This window comes from Artemia franciscana, unplaced genomic scaffold, assembly GCF_032884065.1.
Source record: "Artemia franciscana unplaced genomic scaffold, ASM3288406v1 PGA_scaffold_75, whole genome shotgun sequence".
NCBI classification, from domain to species: Eukaryota; Metazoa; Arthropoda; class Branchiopoda; order Anostraca; family Artemiidae; genus Artemia; species Artemia franciscana.
Genome location: NW_027062711.1, coordinates 480,440 through 503,679, shown reverse-complemented (window position 1 = coordinate 503,679; position 23,240 = coordinate 480,440). Strand labels below are relative to the sequence as shown.

Here is a 23,240-nt window from a genome sequence, read left to right as displayed (position 1 = left end):
AGAGTCTGGTGCTATGGGTTGTAAGATATGCTTTGGGGGTATTTATGTTTTTTGGAAGGGATGGTTGTATGAACTTTAGAGGTGGCTCATTTGGTTGAAAATTGGAAGTTCTAGTTCCCTTTTAAGAGCTAAAGTGATAAAGGTCATCTGACCCCCCCCCATCCAGGATTGACACAACCCCCCAGAGTCCTGGCTTTTTTCTGAAATGACTGAGCATATTAATTTGGAACCTCCAGGAAAAGATAAGGGAGATGATCACTTGACCAAAAATGCAATATTTATACGTAACTACTATTACAGCTACCACTGCTTCTGCTGCTATCACAATTGCTAATACTTCCTCCGTATCGACTACTAAGGTTAAGGATATTGAAATAAACATCTGGGTAAACGTTGAGGGGAAATCTTAACTAAATCGAAAAATTCTATATGAATGCAGATTGCTGATTGCTTATCAGCAATATTTTTGGAACGGCTTGTCGCATCAAAGGGAAACTTCGAGGGGATCATAAGTAGGATGTTTAGTTGACCAAAATGTAAAATGTACCTGCTGCTACTGCTGCTAGTACTGTCACTACTACTACTAATAATACGCTGTTACTGCTACTACTTCTCCTACTACCACTACTACTATAATGGTAGTACAATTAAGGCTACGCGCATAAAGGCGAAAATTTGGCAGGATGTTCAGGAGGAATTTGAACTAAATCAAAACACACTGTGTGTCTGCAGTCTACATAAAAATACTAATAATACGCTGTTACTGCTACTACTTCTACTACCACTACTACTATAATGGTAGTACAATTAAGGCTACGCGCATAAAGGCGAAAATTTGGCAGGATGTTCAGGAGGAATTTGAACTAAATCAAAACACACTGTGTGTCTGCAGTCTACATAAAAATACTAATAATACGCTGTTACTGCTACTACTTCTACTACCACTACTACTATAATGGTAGTACAATTAAGGCTACGCGCATAAAGCCGAAAATTTGGCAGGATGTTCAGGAGGAATTTGAACTAAATCAAAACACACTGTGTGTCTACATTTACTAGTTCTACTTTTACTGTCACTATTGCTCCAAGTATTACTTCTGTTGTAACTATTTCTAGGGCTAAGAGCATTAAGATGAAAATTTCAAGAAGTATATGAATATATATGTTATCAAAAAGATATATCGATATTTTAATGGCAATGGATAATTGTATTAAGTTGAGTACTAATACTACTGCTGTCACTGCTATTACAAGTATACCTAAGGATATTCAGGTGAAACTTTCAGAGAATATTTAGGGGGTAGGTAAACTGAATCACACCATGCCATCCGTATGCAGGCTGTTGAAAGAACATAACGACAGTAACTTAGGAACGGTTTGTGTATGAAACTAAAACTTGCAAGTCTTGTTGTGGGGGATGTTGGACTAACCAAAAGACAATATTTGTATCATAATACTACTGCTTCTCCGACAACTACAACCACGGCTGCTATTATTGTTACTGCTACTAAAGCTAAGACTACTTCTATTAATTCTACTGCTGCTACTACTATTACTATAACTGCTAGTATTACTACTGCTACTAAAGCTAATTGTATTAAGGCTAAAATTTTGGACAATATCAAAACTGTATTAAACTAAATCAAAACACACTATGTGCACATAGGTTTTCAGAGGACCTATCAGAAATGCTTCAAGAATGGTCGGTGGTATTAAGTAGAAGTGTGTGGAGGAGAAGATATTGCAAAAAAAAGGTGCTATAAGCATACTGCTACTAATGCTACTACTACTATTGCTGCTACACAAGCTAAGGGTATTAAGATGAGGATTTCCAGGAATATTTAGGCGGATGTTGAACTAAATCAAAACAATCTATGATCGTGTAGATTATCAAAGCAATATCACAATAACGGCTTACATTATTAAGTTAGACCTTTTGGGGTAAGTTGCGGGGGATTTTGAACTGGCCATAAGACACTATGTGGATACATTTAAGGCTGCTTCCACGGTTACTCTAGCTAACGACACAAATAGCATATGTTCAGGGGTAGGTTCAATTAAAAGAAAAAACTATATGCATGCATGTATTAAAATGACATATAAGCAATGTATGGCATTTAAGGATATAGGCAGTACTGCTCTATCATAGCTAGTAATATCATTCAAATTTTAAAGAGGCTAATTTGATTGGAAATTAAAAGTTCTAATTCCCTCTTTAAGAGTCAAAAGTTATATAAGGGCAATCAGACTTTCTCTTTAGCTCACAGTTTTTCAAACACTTCCAATCAAAATTTTAAGACAGCCATTTTGTTCAGTATAGCTGAACGATCTAGATACTATGCTTCGAGGGTTATTGGGTATGTCAACTCCCCCACAGTTATGGAATTTGTCCATTATGCTTGAAAACTAAATGTTGCTCTAAAATTAAATCAAAATGTACCGTGTGTATGCTGGTTGCCATTAAGACATCTCAGCAATATACCAAGAACGATTGAAGGTATTAACTTCAACCTTCCGTGGCTACTTCTATTACTACTTCTGCTCTTAAAATTTAACCAAATCAAAAGAGTGTAAGTGAATCAAGGCTGTCAAAGAGTATAGATATAATTTTTTGGGAATGGTATGAAGTTTTTTTTATCAGATTAACTAGAGGATGTATATGACTAAATTAAAAACTACTATTTTTGTCAAGATTTTTAAGAAGGTGTAACATTGTTGAAAAACTGTTAAAAAAGTTTCTTCAGCATACAAATAGCAGCTAAATAGTAGGTACTGACTATGCCCCCCCCCTTGGATAAGAGACAGGGGTTTTTCTCTCCAGGGCACTCAAAACGTATTAAAGAGCACTTGTTTCCTGAAGATTGCTTTGATTGCATTGTAGACCATGTACGCGGCATCAGGCTAGAAGCCCCCCCCCCCAAAGAGATGAGAAGACAATTTCTCGGCATTACATGCTGTCCCTTCTCTGCTTGATTGAAGATAAAAGCTCATTAGTGAGTTAGATAAAGAGTGGTGAAAGAAAACGACCTTAGAGGACGGATGAGACTTAAGCTAAGTAAGCCAATTGAAAGTAAATGCCCTTAATATTTTCTAAACAATGTTACTAAAGTTTAAACAAATTAAATTTCTCAGTTGAACACTCTAAATAATTCAATTATTTCACAAATTTCATTGTAATGGCGTTCAGTTTCTTAGTTTCATCTTTCTCGATATTTCATTACACTTCGTTTGATTTCCAAAATCAGATGTCACCATTGAGCAAAGCTTGCCCCGTTTGCACTCAGCATCACAGCCGCGTTCCATTTTAGGGTCTCCTTGCTTCACATAATTCCTGGAATAGGATTAGAGTAATTAGATAGTCAATAATTATTAATCACTAAAGAGTCTACACGATGGTAAGGTGCCGAAAGGGTGTTAATGTTTAAAATAGCGAATGTTCTGTTCAGAAATGACGTTCGGAGAGCTGCTAGATTGTCTAATTATCTTCAAAAACTGCTTTGATTCCTCTTCTCGTGAGAAAATCTTACAAGACAGTGTACATTATGCCCCAACTAAAGATTGCTTTACTACTTCTTGTATCTATATAATAAAATAAATATATTAAATAATTAATATTATTAAATATATTAAAATAAATATATAAAATAAATATATTGCTTCTTGTCAAGTCAGTTTAGAATGGCAATGCAACTCTTTTAGTTTCAGCTAGTATTAAGACCCGAAATTCCCAGTTCCCTGGATTTATGAAAAATCCTTCAGATTAAAGTTTTTCTTTTTTTTTCTTTTTTTTTTTACTCATGTGGCTCAACACAACTTTACAACATGGGTCATAATTTTGTTATCATTTAGAAGCTGAGATCCATTTTAACAGTCAACGGAATTACGTTTTTGAAATTTGATTTACGCTTTTTTAAACTGAAAAAGGCATTGAAGATTGTTTGAAAATTGTTGACAAAGTTTAGATCATTCTCCAGGAAAAAGTCTAAGCAGTATCATGCTACTGGCCTGTCAGACCTATGATATATCTTTTTCCTTTCGGTTCATGCTACAAACATGGGCTTGTCACAAAATTATAAGTTTCAGAAGGAATATAAACCGTAATTTGGGGGACAGGGACCCATTGACGACCAAGTCTCTCCTTATTTCAAGGATTATAAATAGAACAAATTCATATAAAATATAAATATTCTGCGCACGATATTGCTGTTGGGTGAAGAGGGCTGAGTTATCAAATAGAGCGATTTTTCTTTTCTGTTGTTAAAAAATAATTAAACTGTAATCCTTAAATAATTAAAATAATTAATAAAATGAAAAATAATTAAAAAATAATCGAATAATTAAATAATCAAAAAATATTTAAAAATAATAATACCAAAATTGTTGTTAAAAAATAATATTGTTGTTAATAAATAAATGATTATGTTAAATAGTATCAGTATAGTATCCAGAGGACCTCTAAGAGGCTTAAGGACTAGTGGCATGAACTCACAGAAATGTAGGGGGAACGCAAAATGTAATTCTCAAAACCTAGGGCTGTAAATTTGTTTTTTTTTTCAATAAAAATAGCCTAATGAATAATTCAAAAAATATAATTTGAAAATCAAAGGGGAGGGGGGGGGGAGGAATCTAGTATTGTACGAGTTCCTTTTACATATAGATTATTGTCATTGGAAAGTAAGGTCAGAGCTTTAAAAATGACCAAGTTTTTCATTATCAGTTCTGCAGTACTCCACCAAGAATTTAAACATTTTGACACCTGAAAATTTCTCAGTGACCTTTGCGGAAGTACTTGTTGGGTCGAACTTCTTGAGCACTAGTTGAGCCGTGTCATAGCCTGAATGCTGAATAGTTTTGCACAAAAAAATTCCAACAGAGTCTAGTCAGAATTAAGGGCCAGTGGGATAAGGGAATAGTGATTTTCAGATACGTATTCCCCTATTTCTGCCCATTATATGAAAGTTTTCAAGAGTGTGGAAAATTTTTTTTAGGCCAAGAGGACACGCTGGATGGGTTTTACGCGTGCATGTCCCTTACAAGCTCAGCATGAAAGCACCAAGGTCAACTTGCACTTTAGTTGACATTTTGCAAAACTCAATGAAAGTTTCACCCCAAAATTTTAGATCACCGGACTCATGGTTTCAGACCCTTTTAAGACCCGCCTTAAAAGCGGGTTTCAGACCCGCTTTTAAGTTGCATAATTTTTCTAGTTTTAAAGCCTCATAGCACTCGAAAGATCAGGCCTTGTAGTCGAATTTTCTTAAGGGAATGTTCCTTAGCTTCAAATATACACTAACTAAATTTCAAGCAGATTCAAACATTTTCTTACATCCATCTATCACTGAGTAGCTTTGTGTTTGTGCTGAAAAATTGTGAAGCTTGGACTTCACAATTTTTTTAATTATTAAGCTATTTTTAATTATTTCCAGGACGACTCTTTATTGCACTGATTCAGTCTGCAGTAATGCTGTAGAAATCTGCATCTTGGAATTAGTTTATTTTTGTATTTTTCAAATATTGTATAGGGTCGCTGTCAGTTCGAAGTAATGCTGTGGAACTACACCCAGTTTAGTGGAATGAGGCATACATCTCAGTTTTACAAAAATATCGAGTAACACTTTCAAATACCTTTGTCTAGATGTGGCTTTTTCAAAGCCACATCTTTGTCAGCACAAAAGTAAAGGGAGAGAGAAATCTCAAGATGAAGAAAACCAACGGGACTATGGTCTTTCTTCGTCTTGAGATTTCTCTCTCTCTCTCTCTCTCTCTCTCTCTCTCTCTCTCTCTCTCTCTCTCTCTCTCTTTGTTTTTGTCATGGTTGGCCAGTTTGGCTTAATATCTTCTATCTTTGTATTGTAATCGCCAGTTTTCATCTTGGAAGTATATTTAAGAATTTGGTTTATTAACTTTACTATTGTTTATGAAATTCTGTGTAGTTATTGGCGACTTCTGACTTCTTCTCCATTGACATTGGAGATGTCAGTAGCAACCCAGTAGAGATTAAACCGCTGCCTATGGTAGCCAAAGAAAAAAAAAGCTTTTGAAAATGAAAACCGCCTTAAAATATGTATGATTGAAATAAAAAGCGTACCATTGAATTTGACATTGCTCGAAGCTCTAACTGGAGATTTGCAGTCCCCCACCTTGAACAAAAAGAAAAGATCATTTTTTTTCCATTGGTGCAAACTAAAGAAAACTGACGAGCCTACTGACGACCTACTGACGTGTGTTTTTTTTTTCTCGGAGGTAGTTGGATTAAAGAATTGGGCAAAGAATACTGGGTGGGGCTCATTCAGACAGAGATGGAGATATCTAATGCCCTTTGCAAGTACCCGACTGATTGACTGTGTCAGTAAGCTGTACGAATAATGTGTTCAATCCTGCTTTCTAGGACTATAATGGGAGAAAGATTTGGAGGGCTAGGCCACGTTCTGCCAATAAAGGATGACAAATTACTAAAGATTGTCCTTGTCAGCTGACTATCAATGGGGAACCAAAAAGTAGATCGATCCCAAATGGGGTGGAATGATGTCACAAGGAATTGAGAAAAATTGGAACTTCCTGGGATGTTGTAAAGAGGAAGGCTTGGAACAGATAGGATGGACGAGGAGCGTGCGTAGCTGTGTTAACTTCAGGTGGCTTGATTCTCCAGGGTTAGTAGTAGCAGCGAGCCATGATCAACAAGGAGCGTTTTTATTCCATTTTATGCCGCCAAATATCGCACTGGGGTAGACAAATTCTAAGATACCTAGTCGATTTGTCAGGGTCGGAAATCTGAACTGAAAATTCTCGTTATTCGGGTTCAGAGACGTCAAGCGGATTAGTTTCCGAAAGTCCCCTTGTTCCTCAGCATCATCAATATTTTGTCACTGAAAATCCCCATCAGAACAGACCAAAGTATACACTGTTCAAAGAGTATTTTGTAGTAGATTGAAGCATCTTCTTCTTTCTAACTAAAGTTGGGATGGATGAACTTTGTGCTGTGAGTATAAATAAATAGTTTGAGTGCATTTTTGTCATGTGCATTTGTTTGTCAACAAAAATGATGATGGTGAAGTTGGGGGGACTAACGATTAAAAGCTCCACGAGGAGCGCTGAACCGGTCTAAGGTCAATTCGCTGCTCCCCTTCTTGAAAATCCTATGAGCATGTGAAGTATAAAGTGACGAGCCAGATGGGTGGTACGATGTAATTACTGTGAACATAGAATAAGTTTATCAACGTACCTATAATATATTTGAAAAAGTTCTTCATCAACAATAAATCGATCCACCAAATCTGACATTTCTTGGGCAGACAAAGAATTTAGGCCAAAAGTCTCCCTTCCATCATAAAGCTTAAACCATTTTGGATCTGAAGGGCCAATATTGGCCTCCGTCAAGTTCATTATCCACGCTTCATGTTCAAGCATTCCCTGCAAATTAAAACAATTTAAATTTGATAATGTTTTCTCATACTCTTCTTATGTATAATTTGTTTAATACCAAGGGCAAAATAAATATTGATTTAGCTGGGACTAAGACAGTTGAAATTTATTGTTAAAACGGTTCGAACATATTCTAAGGGAAGGAAAAGGCATCTTGGTCTTGGTCCCCTTAAGATCATTATTTTGGCCTTAAGCGAGCCTTAAGACATTCGTAAATTTATTTTACCTTGGGCACCAGTCGTTCAAGAAAAAGTCTTATAAGATCGTTATGTAAAATCTGTGGGATTTTACATAAAAATGTTTCTGAATTCAGCACAAAAATTTACATAATAATTATAATGAAAACTTTTAAACTTTCAAAATGAAAAAAATCATATGCACCTATTACCACGGACAACACAATCGAGCAATAAGACGCATAAAGCAAACAAAGAAGTATGTGTTCGTCTTCTGCTACACTCTGCTAAGAGCAATGGTCGGGGGGGGGGGGGGGCAAAGGCGAGATTTTAGTGGGAAACATCTCTGACGTGATTCCACCTCCTTTCAATTTTTCTCGTCCCATTGTTTTGCCCTGATCAAGATTGTCCTGCTTTTCTTTTAGTCAAAGCACAAATTTTACATCTGTAACTATCAGCAGATCCTGTTAAGAAGAAAATTGTAGGAATAAGGACCTTAGCATAGAATTAAGAAGTTGTTTTGCCCCCTCCCCCTTAACCCCCCGTGAAAAATATTCTAAAGAATTTACCGCTTATAATAAAAAATCTTGTGAAATTACTAGAAGAGAAAACCATCCCCCCTCCCTCCACCAAAAAATCTTTTTTGGCTGTTTTAAATCGATTTCCCATCTGTGGGACACAACACGGTAGATTTACCAAACTCTAAATAAAATTATCTACATTTTAATGAATACTATGTATAAATAAAAGCACTCATTGGATGATACGGCTTCAGGTACCCGTCGCATAAGGTCACGCTATGGTTTTCAGAGCGAAAATTAGTCATTGGCTTGGCTTGTCAAAGAAAACTTCCATGCAAAAGTAAAACTCACATGAGATGGACTGTAAATAATTTGTGCGACCATACTAGCTAATCATGACAAAACAAGCCATCACAAAGAAGAGAGGAGCATGGACACAGCAGCAAGTGAAAAACGGAAGAAACAATTATGCAAATATTACACCTCCGCTCAACCGTCCTCAGTGTAGAAAAAAAAAAATGTAGATATAAAGAACAAACCTTAAAATAAACACTGAAAATAAAAGAAGGTTTTTATTTAGAAAAAAGAACATTCTGATCCTGGGTATCCAAAAGCCTGAGGCAATTAAGGTGAATACTTAAGGAAATATACAGAGGGATGTCGAACAAAAACAAAATACACTCTGTGCATGCTGGTTGTCAAAAGGGCTTCAACCATATCCAATGAACGGCTGAGGATATTTAAGCGGAAACCTTATGGGTATGCGGAGGGATGATAACATGTGATTGGATGGTAATAAGTCCCTCTTGCACCTTTTAAATGTCCCTCATCCCCTTAACACCTTAAAAACTTGAAAAACACCATTTTGTTCAAAATAGTAAAAAGGGTCTACTTAATATGCCTTCGCAGTTGCCATGGCCCCACAGTCTAGGGCCATAGGTTATAAATTATTCCGTTTGTCCATTGTTTACATACAGGATATACCATTACGAAAAAGGGGAATGTTGATTTTTGCGTGTCCCGAAAGGTTAAGGATATTAAGGTGAGACTTTGGGGAATATTTAAATAAATTAAAACAAAATATTTACATCTAATATTTCAAAAAGATGTGTCTTCAATGTCTTAAAAACCACTGACGTTATAAAGTTGATAAGGCATGAGTATCATGGTAGAACTTTAAGAAACGTCAAGGGAAAGTCGAATAAAGGAAATTAATATTGAATGTGTAATAGGAATACTTAATAATAAAGGAAGTTACAACAAAATCTAAGGAATGGCTGAACATATTAGGTTTAAGGTTTTAGGGCATGTTGGGGGAGACGTTGAAGATTGACATAGCGACAACCAGCCCCCCTTAGATGCCCCACCCTCAACACTGATTGAAATCCTGAGAAACAAATTTTGCCAAAATAATCAAAAGATCTAATAATTATGTCTCCATGGGTGCCACGCCCCCCATAGCCCTCAGGGCGTGGAATGTAAATTATGCAGTTTGTTTTTTTTACATGTAGGATTTATCATTTAGAAGAAGGCAAATTTATGATCCTGGGTGTGTCCAAAAAGGTAATGGTATAAAGGTGAAATTTCAGATTATATTTAGGGGTATGTTGAGTTAAACCAAAAGACACTATGTGCCTACTGATTATCAAAAAGGCATTTCCGCAATATCTTAGGAACAGCTTAGGTCATTAACCTGAAACTGCTACTGTGACTGCATCTGTTACTTTGACTGCAGCTGTGACAACATGCGACTACTATTGCAACTAATAGCAAACGTTAACTGCTTGTGACTTCGACTACAACTACCTGTTACTGGGACTACTTGCGACGGTGACTACTCGTGACTGTGACTGCAACTACTTACCACAACAACTATTTTTACTTGCGACTGCTTTAAGGAAATTTCGAGGGAGTATTGAAAAAAGTTTAAACCTTTATGTGCATACTGGTTGTAAAAAAGCGCATTAGCCATATCTCAGGGATGGCTGAGGGCATTAAGCTACAAATTCCAGGGCTTGTTTTGGAGATATTTAAAAATGATCAGAGGGTGGGCAGCCCCTCCCCCACTCGCCATATTTAGATGCCTGTTCCCTAATACATATTGGAATTTTGGAAGAAAAGAAATTTGTTTCTTCAGGGAATGGTGAGGGGGATGCGGGAAAAAAATAACAAAAGACCCTCTGTGCGTCCAGGTTAACGGCAAAGGGAATACTTAATATCTTGGGGACGTCTAAGAGTATTATATTACAGCTTTGAGTACCACTACTATTACTGCAGCTGCAATGTCACTTGCGCCGTCCGGCTAGCAAAACACCCTACCATAGTTTACCTTTTTATTTGTGCGCGGAAGTTGGTTTTTCATGGTGAGAATGATATTGACTTATGCAGTTTTTTTCGCTCTATTTTTGAGTACCAGAATCACTCCTGTTGAAGCCGTCGCTGTGCCAAAAAATGACTTAATAAAGTTGCGTTTCCATTCTACCTTTTTGGCGCCATCTATCTTGACTACGCTAACTGCATTGCACTTACTGCGAGAAGTCACAGGTGGCGCATCGTCCACCAATGGAAACAATCCGACAGGAAAGAAACGTGGATGTCGGGCAGGGAAAAATGAAAGGAGAAGGCGTACGGGGTGTGCTATTTCGGTACTAGTGACAAGCCGTGACTATTGTTCTTCGCCAAAACAAGTGTTTGAGCGAAACCTGGTGAAAATCAAGATATCCAGAACACCTAAAATACCGAGTCTGAAGAGATTTGACGAAACTCCCGTGTGCCCCTTCCAGGATAGCCCGCCGGTTCTTAAGCCCGAACGTCCTTTAGCTAAAAGTAAGTTGCCAAATATACTTGTGTGTAACGCTAGATCTTTGAACAACAAAACTGATGCACTTGAAGTTATTGCCAGGCAGAACAACGCCTCAATAATAATAATAAGCGAATGTTGGGACACTTCTGACGAATCGGCGCGCATCAAAGGTTACGCAAGCTACTTTAATACGCGTCACGATCGTGGCTTGAATCGTCGAGGAGGAGGCGTTGGACTTTATGTTCGTAATGACCTATCCTCAAGGCTGTTAAGTGAGCCTTTTGACTCCGACCACGAAATATTATGGACCGAATGCAAACCTGCACGTTTATCAAAAAGATTTTCATGTTTAATTGTTGCTTCGGTCTATTATCCTGAAAGTGCTAAAAACAGGAAAGACTTGATTGAACACATTCAGTTTTTCGTAGACAAAATGCGCCGCAAGCATGTCTCTCCTGGCTTTGTTATTGCCGGAGACTTCAATCAAACTAATAGGCAATGGGTTTCAAATATTTTAGATTTGCGACAAGCCGTTACAATACCTACCCATCAAAGTGGCAGCATACTGGACTTGATTTTTACCAACTTGACAGACTTTTATTACGCACCGAGATCCCTAGGACCCCTTCTGAATTCTGATCACTTTATCATCTTCTGGGAAGCCAGTTCGGCAATTCCGAAGCCAAAACGAGTCAAGTATACGGTGCGACCACTTACTGAGAACTCGATATCTACATTTGGTCGCTGGATCGGTAATTATCAGTTTGAGGACATTTGCTCTGAACAGGATATTAATATTAAAGTCAATAAGCTGAATACTCTGCTTCAGGAGCAATTTAAGACTTGTTTTCCCGTAAAAGTCATTACTGTGAGTGACACTGATAAACCGTGGATAACCAATGATCTAAAGAATTTAATAAAAACCCGTTGTCGCCTTCATATCGCTGGTGATACCGTAGCTTCAGCCAAGTTGCGTAATCATATTGTTAAACTAAACAAGCGTGCCAAGAGGCAGTATGTGAGGGATAAAATTACTCCCTTACTCACAATAGACCCCCACAAATGGCATTCCTCAGTAAAAAGACTTACCGGTAAGACAACACTCAGAGATCTAAGGCTCCTCAAAGAGGACGGTACCTTAACCTCAGCTAATGAAGTCAATTCTTTTTTTGCTGACATTTGTACCTCATTTCCATCAATCACCAAATCAGAAATTGATACTATCATTGCTGGTGCAGAGATTGAGGACGTATGTGAGGTCTCTGAATTCACTGTTTATAAGGAACTCCTAAGACTGAAAGCGAACTGTGCGTCCTACCCAGGTGAGCTTCCAGTAAAGCTGTTACGTGAATTCGCCATTTTTCTTGCTAAGCCACTCTCTTCTATAATCAACCAATGTTTCCTTCAGTAAGTATTCCCTAGTGCTTGGAAAAGAGCATATGTCCGCGTTATTCCAAAAGTAAGGTGTCCAAAATCTTGTGATCAACTCCGGCCTATATCAATAACTCCGAACCTTTCTAAAGTTGCAGAAACGTTTATTTACCGCAAACTTATGTCACAGGTCTCTGCACATCTAGACCCGTATCAGTATGGATGCTTAAGAGGCAGCAGCACAACTGTTTATTTAGTACGGATGTACCATCTCATTGTCGACTGGCTCGACCGAGGAAGTGCTATAGTCGACCTTCTCCTCGTAGACTACCGAAAGGCTTTTGATCTTATTCGCCATTCCGTTGCTATCACAAATCTACGCACCATGGGTGCGCAAAAACATATTCTCCTTTTAGTGATCAATTTTTTACAAGCCCGCTATCAGTGCGTTTACAGTCTTTTCCCAGGAGATACCGACTCCGAATGGGTCGAGCTTACATGCGGAGCCCCACAAGGTACTAAGCTCGCTAGTCTACTGTTTTTGGCAGTGATAAATTTCATCCTTTCCGGCTATGAAGAAAGATTTAAGTATGTAGACGACTTGTCAGTTCTACTGAAGTACAATGTTGAGAAGTCTGAGGCTGTCCCCCAATTCTGTAACGAAATAATCAACAACTTTAAAGATGAATGTACTGCGAACAGCCTCCAAATCAACGAAGGAAAGACTAAAATCCTTCGCTTTAATCCCCTGAAGAGAGACTTTGTGTGCCCTCCTCCTCCTTATCCTAGTGAATCTTCGGCAGTAGTGCTTGGTGTCAAGTTTAGCATCGACTGCTCTTTCAGCCTCCATGTCGATACAATTATCAAAAAGGCAAATAGTGCGATGCGGACACTTATACTAATGCGTCGATTTGGTTTTTCAGTGACACAACTAAGGATAGCCTATCTTACTTACATTCGACCGATTTTAGAGTATGCATGTCCCGTATGGGGCCCACAAGTCAATAACACTATTTACCTAAGTGACCAGCTTGAATCAATACAAAAAAGAGCAGTCAAAGTAATATTGTGCGATGCTTTTACCGAATATAAGTTAGCATTATCCACTTTACAAATTCCCTCTCTTCAAGAGCGTCGTCTCAGTTTGATCCTTGAATTTGGCCAATATCTTCTCAGAAGTGATAAATACAGATCGATACTACCACCAGTTTTAGTGAAACATCGAAGTACTAGGTTGAAGAAATTTGACAGATTAGCAGCACCTCCTTCACGCACAAATCGTTTTTCCAACTCATTCATCCCTTTCTTTGTATCAAAGTATAACAATTGTTGATTTTAAACTATTTGCCTTCTGATTTTTTTTTGTCGTTTGATTTAATCCTTTTTTCTTTTTTGTAAGCACAAGCGCCATTTAGTTTTATGACTACGAAAGATTGTGCAAATAAAACCTATTCTATTCTATTCTATTCTATACTTGTGAATATGAAAGCTTGCGACTCTGAGTGCGACTACTTATGACCGTAACAACTTGCAACTGTGATTGTGACTACTTGTAGCCTATCATCTTCTTCAACTTTGACTATTTGCAACTATAATTAATGCTGACTGTGAATACTATCGTCTGCAACTACTTCTGACCGTGGCTGTGACTAAGGATACCTATGATTGCAGCAGTGACTACTTGCAACTACGACTACTTGCGACTGTGACTACTTGTAACGGCGAAAACTGGCGATCGTGACTATTGCCAACTACGATAACTTGCGAATGCCACTGCAAAAGACTGCCAATACTTGCGACTGTGAGGAGTTGTGACTGAAAACTTGTGACTACGATTAACAATAAGAATGCAACGGGACTGCGACTATGCGTAAGCTTGTTTGTCCTCCTGTGACTCACCTAGCCTTTGTTTTGATCCTGAGTATCAGTCTTTATACTAAGGGATTGTTAAAATGATGCGTGGAGTATCTCAAGAACAGCTCAGGGATTTAAGTCGAAACCTTCATAGAATTTTGAAGTTATGTCTAAATCGGTCAAAAGACATTATGTTCATCCTGGATGTCAAAAAGACGTATCTACAAAACCCCCAGGAGCAGCTAACGACATTTGAAGAAAGCTTTCAATCAGCTTAAACATAATAAATTTGAATCGGATATTTTAATTCTTAATCCGAACCCGTTAAAAACTGGAGAAATACTCATTATTTTAACCGATAATATAGCTTTAGCAGTAAAAACAAACAGAAATTAAATAAAATAAAAATGTCAGAAAAAAATTTCCAAGAAAAGTGAAGGGTGAAAGTGTGAAGAAAAGTAAAATTAAATTTAAGACCTCAGAAATAAGACTCTATAATAATTCAAACTCAAAACGACAGGAAATTACCACTAAATAATAATTGATATCCAAAACGGACAAAATAAATGATCATATCAAGCATAAAGATAGTAGATATTTATATTAGCATAAATATAAATATTATTTTTACTCGTCTAAATAAACATTAAAACGAGTAAAAAAAAATAAATCAAATATTCAACTCAAACTTAAAACTAACGAAAATTGCTACAAAAAGGAGTACGTCTCGCTTCCTCCTCCCCAAACTGTAAAATTTCGAATACCTGTTGCGTCAATTGCGCTTCACTGGCAACAAAATATATCATAAAAGTGCTTTTTAGTACTTATAACATTGGAAAATGAAAAATGATAGCGTAATAAAATCTTGAGTAATAGGGATTTCCAGGAATTAATATCAATATACCTTGAATATCAAATTTATTTTTATCAGTTCCTTATAGTAATCTAGATCATTATAGTGATTAATTTTGTTTTCGTTGATGAGTTGAGAAACTGAAGCACATTGACGAAAATACATTAAGTTTTTTTTTTCAAATGTACTACATAGTACAAATTGCTTATAATTTATCATATAGTTTCGGCACAGGGTCTTTAAATTCGGTTAAAGGTCTCCCTCTAAAGTCTCTAAAAGTTTCAACTTAACACCCTAAGCCATTCCTGAGGTTGAAATTTAAGCTTAATACCATTATTCATTATTGAGATATTGTAGATGCTCCATTTTAACAACCTGGATGCACGTATTGTCTTTTCAGTTCCTCAACCGTCCTGCAAGTTTTGAACTTAGTAACCTGTGCCATTCCTGAGATATCAGAAATTCACTCTATCGTAAACTAAATTTACGTATTGTATCTTGGGTTAGTTCAAAATCTTTCTCAGCATATCCTGAAATTTTCATCTTATTACCCTTTGTCATTACTAAGAAACAGTAGATAAGCCCTTCTGACAACCTGAATGCATATAGGCTCTTTTGATTTAGTTCATCATCCTCCTAAACTGAAAGTTCTTCCTTAATACTCTTAGCCATTTCTAATATTTGCAGAAACGCCCTTTTCACACCTTCGGGCTTTTGATTTCGTTAATTTTCCCCTTATCGCTTCCTGAAAGTTTCACCTTATTGTCTTTATTACCCATTTTGAGATATTTCAGATATGCCCTTTTGAGAACTGCGATGCATATAGTGTTTTTGATTTAGTTGAATATCCCCTTAAACATGTCTGAAAAGTCTCCCCCAAATACCCTCTGGCTTTCTGTACACAGGTAACTCTCGCTGGTCAATTTTATGGTCACACCCACAACGATGAGTTTAAGATCTTTTATGACAATGAGGACCCAACTCGGGCCATAAACGTTGCTTGGATTGGACCTAGCCTAACAACTTTTTCTGATATTAATCCAGGCTACAAAATATACATTTTGGATGGTGAAAGGGAGGGATCCACGTTCGTAAGTAGTTTAAAGAGTAATATAGCTTTGAAGTATAGCATATAATAGGCAATAGCCAAGAACTGCAAATTATGCAGGTCACTTTTTTTACTGTTTTAAAAAGAAGAATTGAGAGAAAGGGTCAAACTTTAGCGTAAAGAGCGAGGCGTTGATGAGGAAGCAGCCTCTTTCATATACGAAGTAATTTCTGGTCGATTTAAGTTTTAATGTCGCTCCTTACTTTCAGTTAAAAAAACTTGTTTTTTTTTATTTAATACCTTGAAGACACAAGTTAATATCGTTTAACTTCGCAAAAATATCTGACAAATAACACAGCTTGGATAGTCATTTTGAAAAAAAAGCAGCAAATTCACATTTCGTTCAGTTAAAAGTATGTCGATCTCGTCCTTTAATAACAATTAAATAAAAAAACTAGTTTTTTAAACTGAAAGTAAGGAGCGACATTAAAACTTAAAACGGACAGAAATTACTCCGTATATGAAATGGGTTGTCCCCTCCGCAATCTCTCGCTCTTTACGCTAAAGTTTTTAATTGTTTTAAAAAGTAGAATTGTGGCAAAGAATCAAACTTTAGCGTAAAGAGCAAGGGATTGCGGAGGGGACAACCCATTTTATATACGGGGTAATTTCTGTCCGTTTTAAGTTTTAATGTCGCTCCTTACTTTCAGTTTAAAAAACTAGTTTTTTTATTTAATTTCTGAACGTTTTTGAATTAATGCATTTTTGATTTTGGCTCTCCGCACATTAATTAGTAAAACGAAATTTTCAGATTAATTTTTTTTTGGCTAAACGGCTTTCTCTTAGTTTTGATCAGACGATTTTGAGAAATAAGGGGTGGGGAAGGAGGCCTAGTTGCCCTCGAATTTTTCGGTTACTTAAAAAGGCAACTAGAACTTTTAATTTTTAACGAAAGTTTTTATTAGTAAAAAATATACGTAACTTAAGAATTAACTTACGTAACAAACTTTTATGCTCTTACATTTTTTATTATGTATATGAGGGGGTTTGTCCCCTCTTTAATACCTCGCCTTTTACTCTAAATCTTAAGTTTTGTCCCAATTCTTTAAGAAGGACCCCTGAATCAGAAAGGCCGTGGAATAAGTAGTTGAAATTACTAAAAACACTTAGCATAAAGAGCAAGGTATTTATCTCCTCCTATATACCTCGCTCTTTATGCTAAAGTATTTTTAGAACCCCTCATATGCGTAATAATCTCTGTTAGTTTTAAGTTTTAATGCTACTCTTTACTTTCAGTTGAAAAACTTTTTCGTGTTTATATTTTCATTGTTTTTTTTTTTTTTTATAGTAATGCTAGAAAATCCCGCGCCCTTTTCATTGAATTTCTCTTCCCTCATGACAAGTTCCTCCAAGAGAAGTACCTCCCACATAGCCTCCTCCCCTCAACCCCACCCCAAACCAAAAAAATCCCCCTGAAAACGTCTGTACACTTCCCAATAACCATTACTGTATGTAAACACTGGACAAAGTTTGTAACTTGCAGCCCCTCCCCCAGGGACTGTGGGGGAGTGAGTCATTCCAAAGACGTAGTTAATATGGTTTTCGACTATGCGGAACAAAATGGCTATCTCAAAATTTGGATCCGTTGACTTTGGGAAAAAAATGAGCGTGGGAGGGGGCCTAGGTGCCCTCCAATTTTTTGGTCACTTAAAAAGGGCACTAGAACTTTTCATTTCCGTTAGAATGAGTCCTCTTGCGAGATTCTAGGACCACTCGGTCGATACGGTGACCCCTGGGAAAAAAAGGCAAAAAATACGAAATTCCACATTTTTGTAGATAGGGGCTTGAAATTTTTGCTATAGGGTTCTCTTATACGCTGAACACGATGGTGTGATTTTCGTTAAGATTCTATGACTTTTAGGGGGTGGTTCCCCCTATTTTCCAAAATAAGGCAAATTTTCTCAGGCTCGTAACTTTTTATGACAAAAATTAAATTTGATGAAACTTATATATTTAGAATCAGCATGAAAATTCGATTCTTTTGATGTATCTTTTAACATCAAAATTCCGTTTTTTAGAGTTTCATTTACTATTGAGCCGGGTCGCTCCTTAATACAGTTCGTATACCACGAACTGTTTGATAATCTTTTTAAACTTTGACCTCTTGACAACCATCTTGCTTCTGCATGTAATAACAAAGCTGTGTAGTTGGAATCCGTATCCTTGCAGATATTTGAAAATAAGCGACTGTTAAGGGCATGGCTCTTAATAAAATTTATGACCTTAACAGCATCCTGAAACACACCGTTCAATTCTGGTGCTAATGTTTTTGCTACAAGAGCATCTCGGCGAATAAGGCAATGAGTAAAAGTCGTGATTATAATGAACAGCTTGAAAAAATGGTTTAAAACCAATATTTTTGCCCGTCATCGCTCTTGCATAATCTGTTTACGGTCTTCGGTTTCTGATTATTTCGGTTTTAAGAGACTGACAAAAATAAATCTACATTTTTTATAAATTTCTATAACATCTTCTGATTCATAGTAAATTTACACGAGATATTATTATTACCGAAATAGAAATACTGGTATAAACAGTCTTTCCGAACCAGAAGATTTTATGATATATTTATCTACGATGGTTGTTATTTTTCTTTATAACAATAATTTTACAAGTTAAAAAACATTTTCGTCAAATTGTATTTTTATCACTCGTGACCCCATAATTTTGCTACGCGACCCCAAACGGGGTCGCGACCCATAGTTAAGAAGCCCCGCCCTAGAGGATCGATTTGGGTATTCTTATCACAATTTGTAGAGCTTAAATAAGAGATCTGAATGACCAACAGAAAACTAAAAGCCAACACCAACTTTCTCGGTTTAGGAAAGCCATTTGACTTTTCCTATTTTTTGCCGGAGATTAAGGTATACACTTCAAGTTTAAGTTACGTCATCAGTGTGATTTTTTTTTGTCATTTTGTGATTTTTTGTGCTTTTGTGATTAAATGAAGCAGAATGTTCTTTTTAAAGATGAGGGAAGCGCAGTTCCTAATGTTCTAACATATATACTGGGATATATTCTAAAATGCTAAAATTAGCTAAGCAAAAAGTCATTTGAGCAATTTGACAACTTTTGTCAAAAAGATGTGGGCTATTTTTAGTTAATTGGCCCAATAGTTTAGAAAATACCCATCAAATGTAAAAAATGTTACACTTGATTTAATACTAATAATCACACTACATATTAGTATCACCAAGGCCTACTGATGAAAAGAAAATATCCTGATTTTTAATCCACACTTGTACCCTATCACAGGAGTGAAAAACCTGAGAGATAAGAAACTGATAAGACAAATCTGTAGGAAAGCTCTTTTCCATCATTTCTAATTTAAAAAATTAAGTCTCACTCTTGATTGGTTAGATAATTCTCACTCTTGATTGGTCAACCGTGATGATAACGCATGAAAGTTGAATGCTACTCTACTCAGCAAATTATGCAAGGGATACATTATTGTTGCTGTTGCCGAGCATAATTTTAATTTTATCCACATCTATGACTATAGTATAGGTCGAGCACAACACTGAGCCTAATCATGTTGGTGTATTGTTCACCTTACACCGACAGGCAATACTGGAATAATTATGCTGGGAAGTTATCAAACAATGTTACAGCGGAGAGTTATCGTGCAAATCGATGTTTCAATTGCCTGCTTAATAATCGAAAACAAAAAGTAAAAAATTACATTATAGTTATTTAATTTCGAGAGTTTAAACCTCGAAAATTCATTTTCTCTGGACTTCAACCACTATATTACCTATCCCAAACTCGTTGCTTTCACCCAGCGGCATAATTTTACCAAATTCCTGGTCGGAGGGGGGGGGGGGGTGAGGCCAATTTTCCCGAATCAAGTAAAAACTGATATTGAAAACTGAATAATGAGCCATACAGTACCATAAAGGCAAAGATAAAGTAAAACAAGAGCTAAGAGCTCATAAAGCACTTGTGACGATGTCAGAAGAGCCAAGAGCTCATATGTATGAGGTCCTTCTAAATATCAAAATTCATTAAAATCCGATTACCCACTCGTAAGTTAAAAATACCTCATTTTTCTGATTTTTCCTCTCCATTCAGCCCCCCCCCCCAGGTGGTCGAATCGGGGAAAACCACTTAATCAAGTTAATTTGTGCAGGTACCTGACACGCCTACCAATTTCCATCGCGCTAACACGTCCAGAAGCACTTAACTCGCCAAAGCACCGGATCTTCCTTAACTCCCCCAAAGAGAGTGGATACAGTCAAGTTACGTCAATCATGTATCTAAGACTTATGCTAATTCTTCCCACCAAGTTTTATCCCGATTTCTCCATTCTAAGCGTTTTCCAAGATTTCTCGTTTCCCTCTCCAGCTGCCCCTAATATAACCGGATACGGTCGGAATTTAAAACAAGAGCTCTGAGACAAAAGGTCCTTCTAAATATCAGATTTGATTAAGATCCAATCACTCATTCGTAATGACTCATTCGTCCTGGCTGAGTGGTTAGTGCGCTGGCGTGGGAATTCTGTGTCCAAGGGGCACGGATTCAATCCCAATTGTGACCAGTTATTTAGTTTGGGACGAGGGTCAGTGGCGTGACTCTGTAAGCTCAGCCAGAGTCGACCCAGCCCTAAATAGGTACCTGGAGAAATCTGGGAAAGGTAAGCAGGAAGGGTGTGTGAAAGCACAGGATGGTTGGCCCCCAACCCCCCATTGCACTTCCTGGCTCAAGGGCCATGAAAAGGAGATCAGTACCGCCGGTTTGGACCTTAAGGGTCTAGTGCCGTCTCAATTACACTTACTTTACTCATTCGTAACATAAAAATACCTTATTTTTTAATTGTTCCTCTCCCTCCAGCCCCCAGATGGTCGAATCGGAGAAACGACTGTTATCAAGTCAATTTGTGCAGGTCCCTGACACGGTTACTAACTTTCATCGTCCTAGCACGTCCAGAAAGACCTGACCCGCCAAAGTGCTGGAAATCCCCCCCCCCCCCCGAAGAGAGTGGATCCTTTCCAATTATGTCAAAGATGTATCTAGAACTTCTGCATATTCTTCCCATCAAGTGTCACCCCGATCTCTCCACTCTGATCGTTTTCTAAGATTTCCCGTTTCGAAGAATTCTATTTCCCCCTCCTACCCCCTGTGTCCTCGGATCCGATTCGAATTGAAAACTGAGCATCTGAGACATAATATCTATCTATATATCAAGTTTCATTAAGATCCGATCATCCATTCGTAAGATAAAGATACCTTAATTTTCACGTTTTCCAAGATTTCAAGTTTCCCCCTCCAACTCCCCCAATGTTACCGGATCTGGTCGGGATTTAAAATAAGAGCTTTGAAGCACAAGATCCTTCTAAATATCAAATTTCATTAAGATTTTATCACCCATTCGCATGTTACAAATACCTCATTTTTCTAATTTTTCCGAATTACCAGCCCCAAACCCCATCCCCAAATCCCCCAAAGAGAACGAATCTGGTGCAGATATGCTAGTCACGTATCTTGGACTTGTGCTTATCCTTCCCACCAAGTTTCATCCTGATCTCTCCACTCTAAGTGTTTTCCAAGATTTCCGGTTCCCCCAAAACTCCTCCCAGTGACACTGGATCTGGTCGGGATTTAAAATAAGAGATTTGAGTTATAAGGTGCTTCTAAATATGAAACTTCATTAAGATCTGATCACTCCTTCGTATGTTAAAATACCTAATTTTTCTAATTCTTCAGAATTTACCCCCCCCACTCCCCCAAAGAGGGATAATCCATCCCGGCTATGTCATTCACGTATCTAGGACTTGTGCTGAATTTTCCCACTAAGTTTCATCCCAATTCCTCCACTCTAAGCGTTTTCCAAGATTTTAGGTTTTCCCCTCCAAAACTGCCCTATATCACCGGATCCGGTTGGGGTTCAAAATAAAAACTCTGACACACGATATCCTTCTTAATATAAAATTTCATGAAGGTCTGATCACCCATTCGTAAGTTGAAAATACCTCATTTTTTCTAATTTTTTCGAATTAACCGTCCCCCCACTCCCCTCCCCAGATGGTCGAATCAGGGAAACGACTATTTCGAATTTAATCTGGTCTGGTCCCTGATATGCCTGCCAAATTTGATCGTCCTAGCTTATCTGGAAGTGCCTAAACTAGCAAAACCGGGACAGACGGACAGACAGACAGACCGACATAATTTGCGATCGCTGTATGTCACTTGGTAAATACCAAGTGCTATAAAAACTGACCCATTTCTCTGGATGTTTGACTTATGCAGGTTTATCTTAGTTTTGACAAGATTTTTGAAGAAACTAGATTACAACCGGATTACAGTATGGGGCCTGGAAGGGGACAGATGTCCTCCCTTCCCCATAGCAAAATTAGGCCCCGCTTTCATCTGTGAGTGAAAAAAAAAACATGACCAGACCCTTAATAACTAGTAATTACGACATATTATTAGAATGGAATCGTAAAAAGAGCACTACGAAGAGTCGTCAGAAGAATAGTAAATTGTAAATGGGGATAAGATAAAATAGTATTTATTCATCATGAAATACACATACAATGTTAGATTTTACTATTCCCCCAAAGGTTCATTAGCCTGTAGCAAAGTGGGAAGACAAATGAGTCACTTACTCAGATAAAAAGATTACTCAGATAAAAGAAGAGCAAAAAGAAGAAACAAAAAAATATATGAATAAAATAAAAACTATAGAACGCAAAACTAAATAGATTGAATAGATTAAACCCATTAAACATATTAAATTGACTATAATATAATAACATACTAATCTATATATATAAAAATAAGTTGTCTGTCTGTCTGTGGATCAGGTGACGTCATGTTTCTGTGTTGACTGACGTCATGAAATTAGTTGTCGTCATTTTTGCTTTGACGGTGACGTCATTAACGATATTTAAGACATTTGTTCACGACACAAATGACGATCGAGACAGAGGGAATATAAGTGACGACCGGGAACCTCAAAGAGAAATTACAGACTGGGACACCCGGACACAAATCAGGACCGGGACACAGGGAATATAAATGACGACCGGGACACAGGGACATAACTACAACGGGGACGCCGGGGGCACAGGCGGGATATATAAATGACGACCGGGACACAGGGATTGTTCGAATAGAAATTACAGACCGGGAC

The 23,240-nt window shown here is 37.3% G+C and overlaps 1 protein-coding gene across 1 annotated transcript in view; it reads right to left on the bottom strand.

The window, feature by feature from the left end:
• Nucleotides 1-3,064: 3,064 nt before the first annotated feature.
• Nucleotides 3,065-23,240, bottom strand: part of LOC136042214 (sphingomyelin phosphodiesterase-like) — a 57,259-nt gene continuing 37,083 nt past the window's right edge. Inside the window, exons 6-7 of the mRNA XM_065727151.1 lie at nt 7,223-7,410; nt 3,065-3,331 (exon numbers count right to left, since the gene is read on the bottom strand). Of these exons, the coding sequence (XP_065583223.1) occupies nt 7,383-7,410 (28 nt within the window). The 3' untranslated portion in view covers nt 3,065-3,331; nt 7,223-7,382. The remainder of the gene's footprint in view (nt 3,332-7,222; nt 7,411-23,240) is intronic.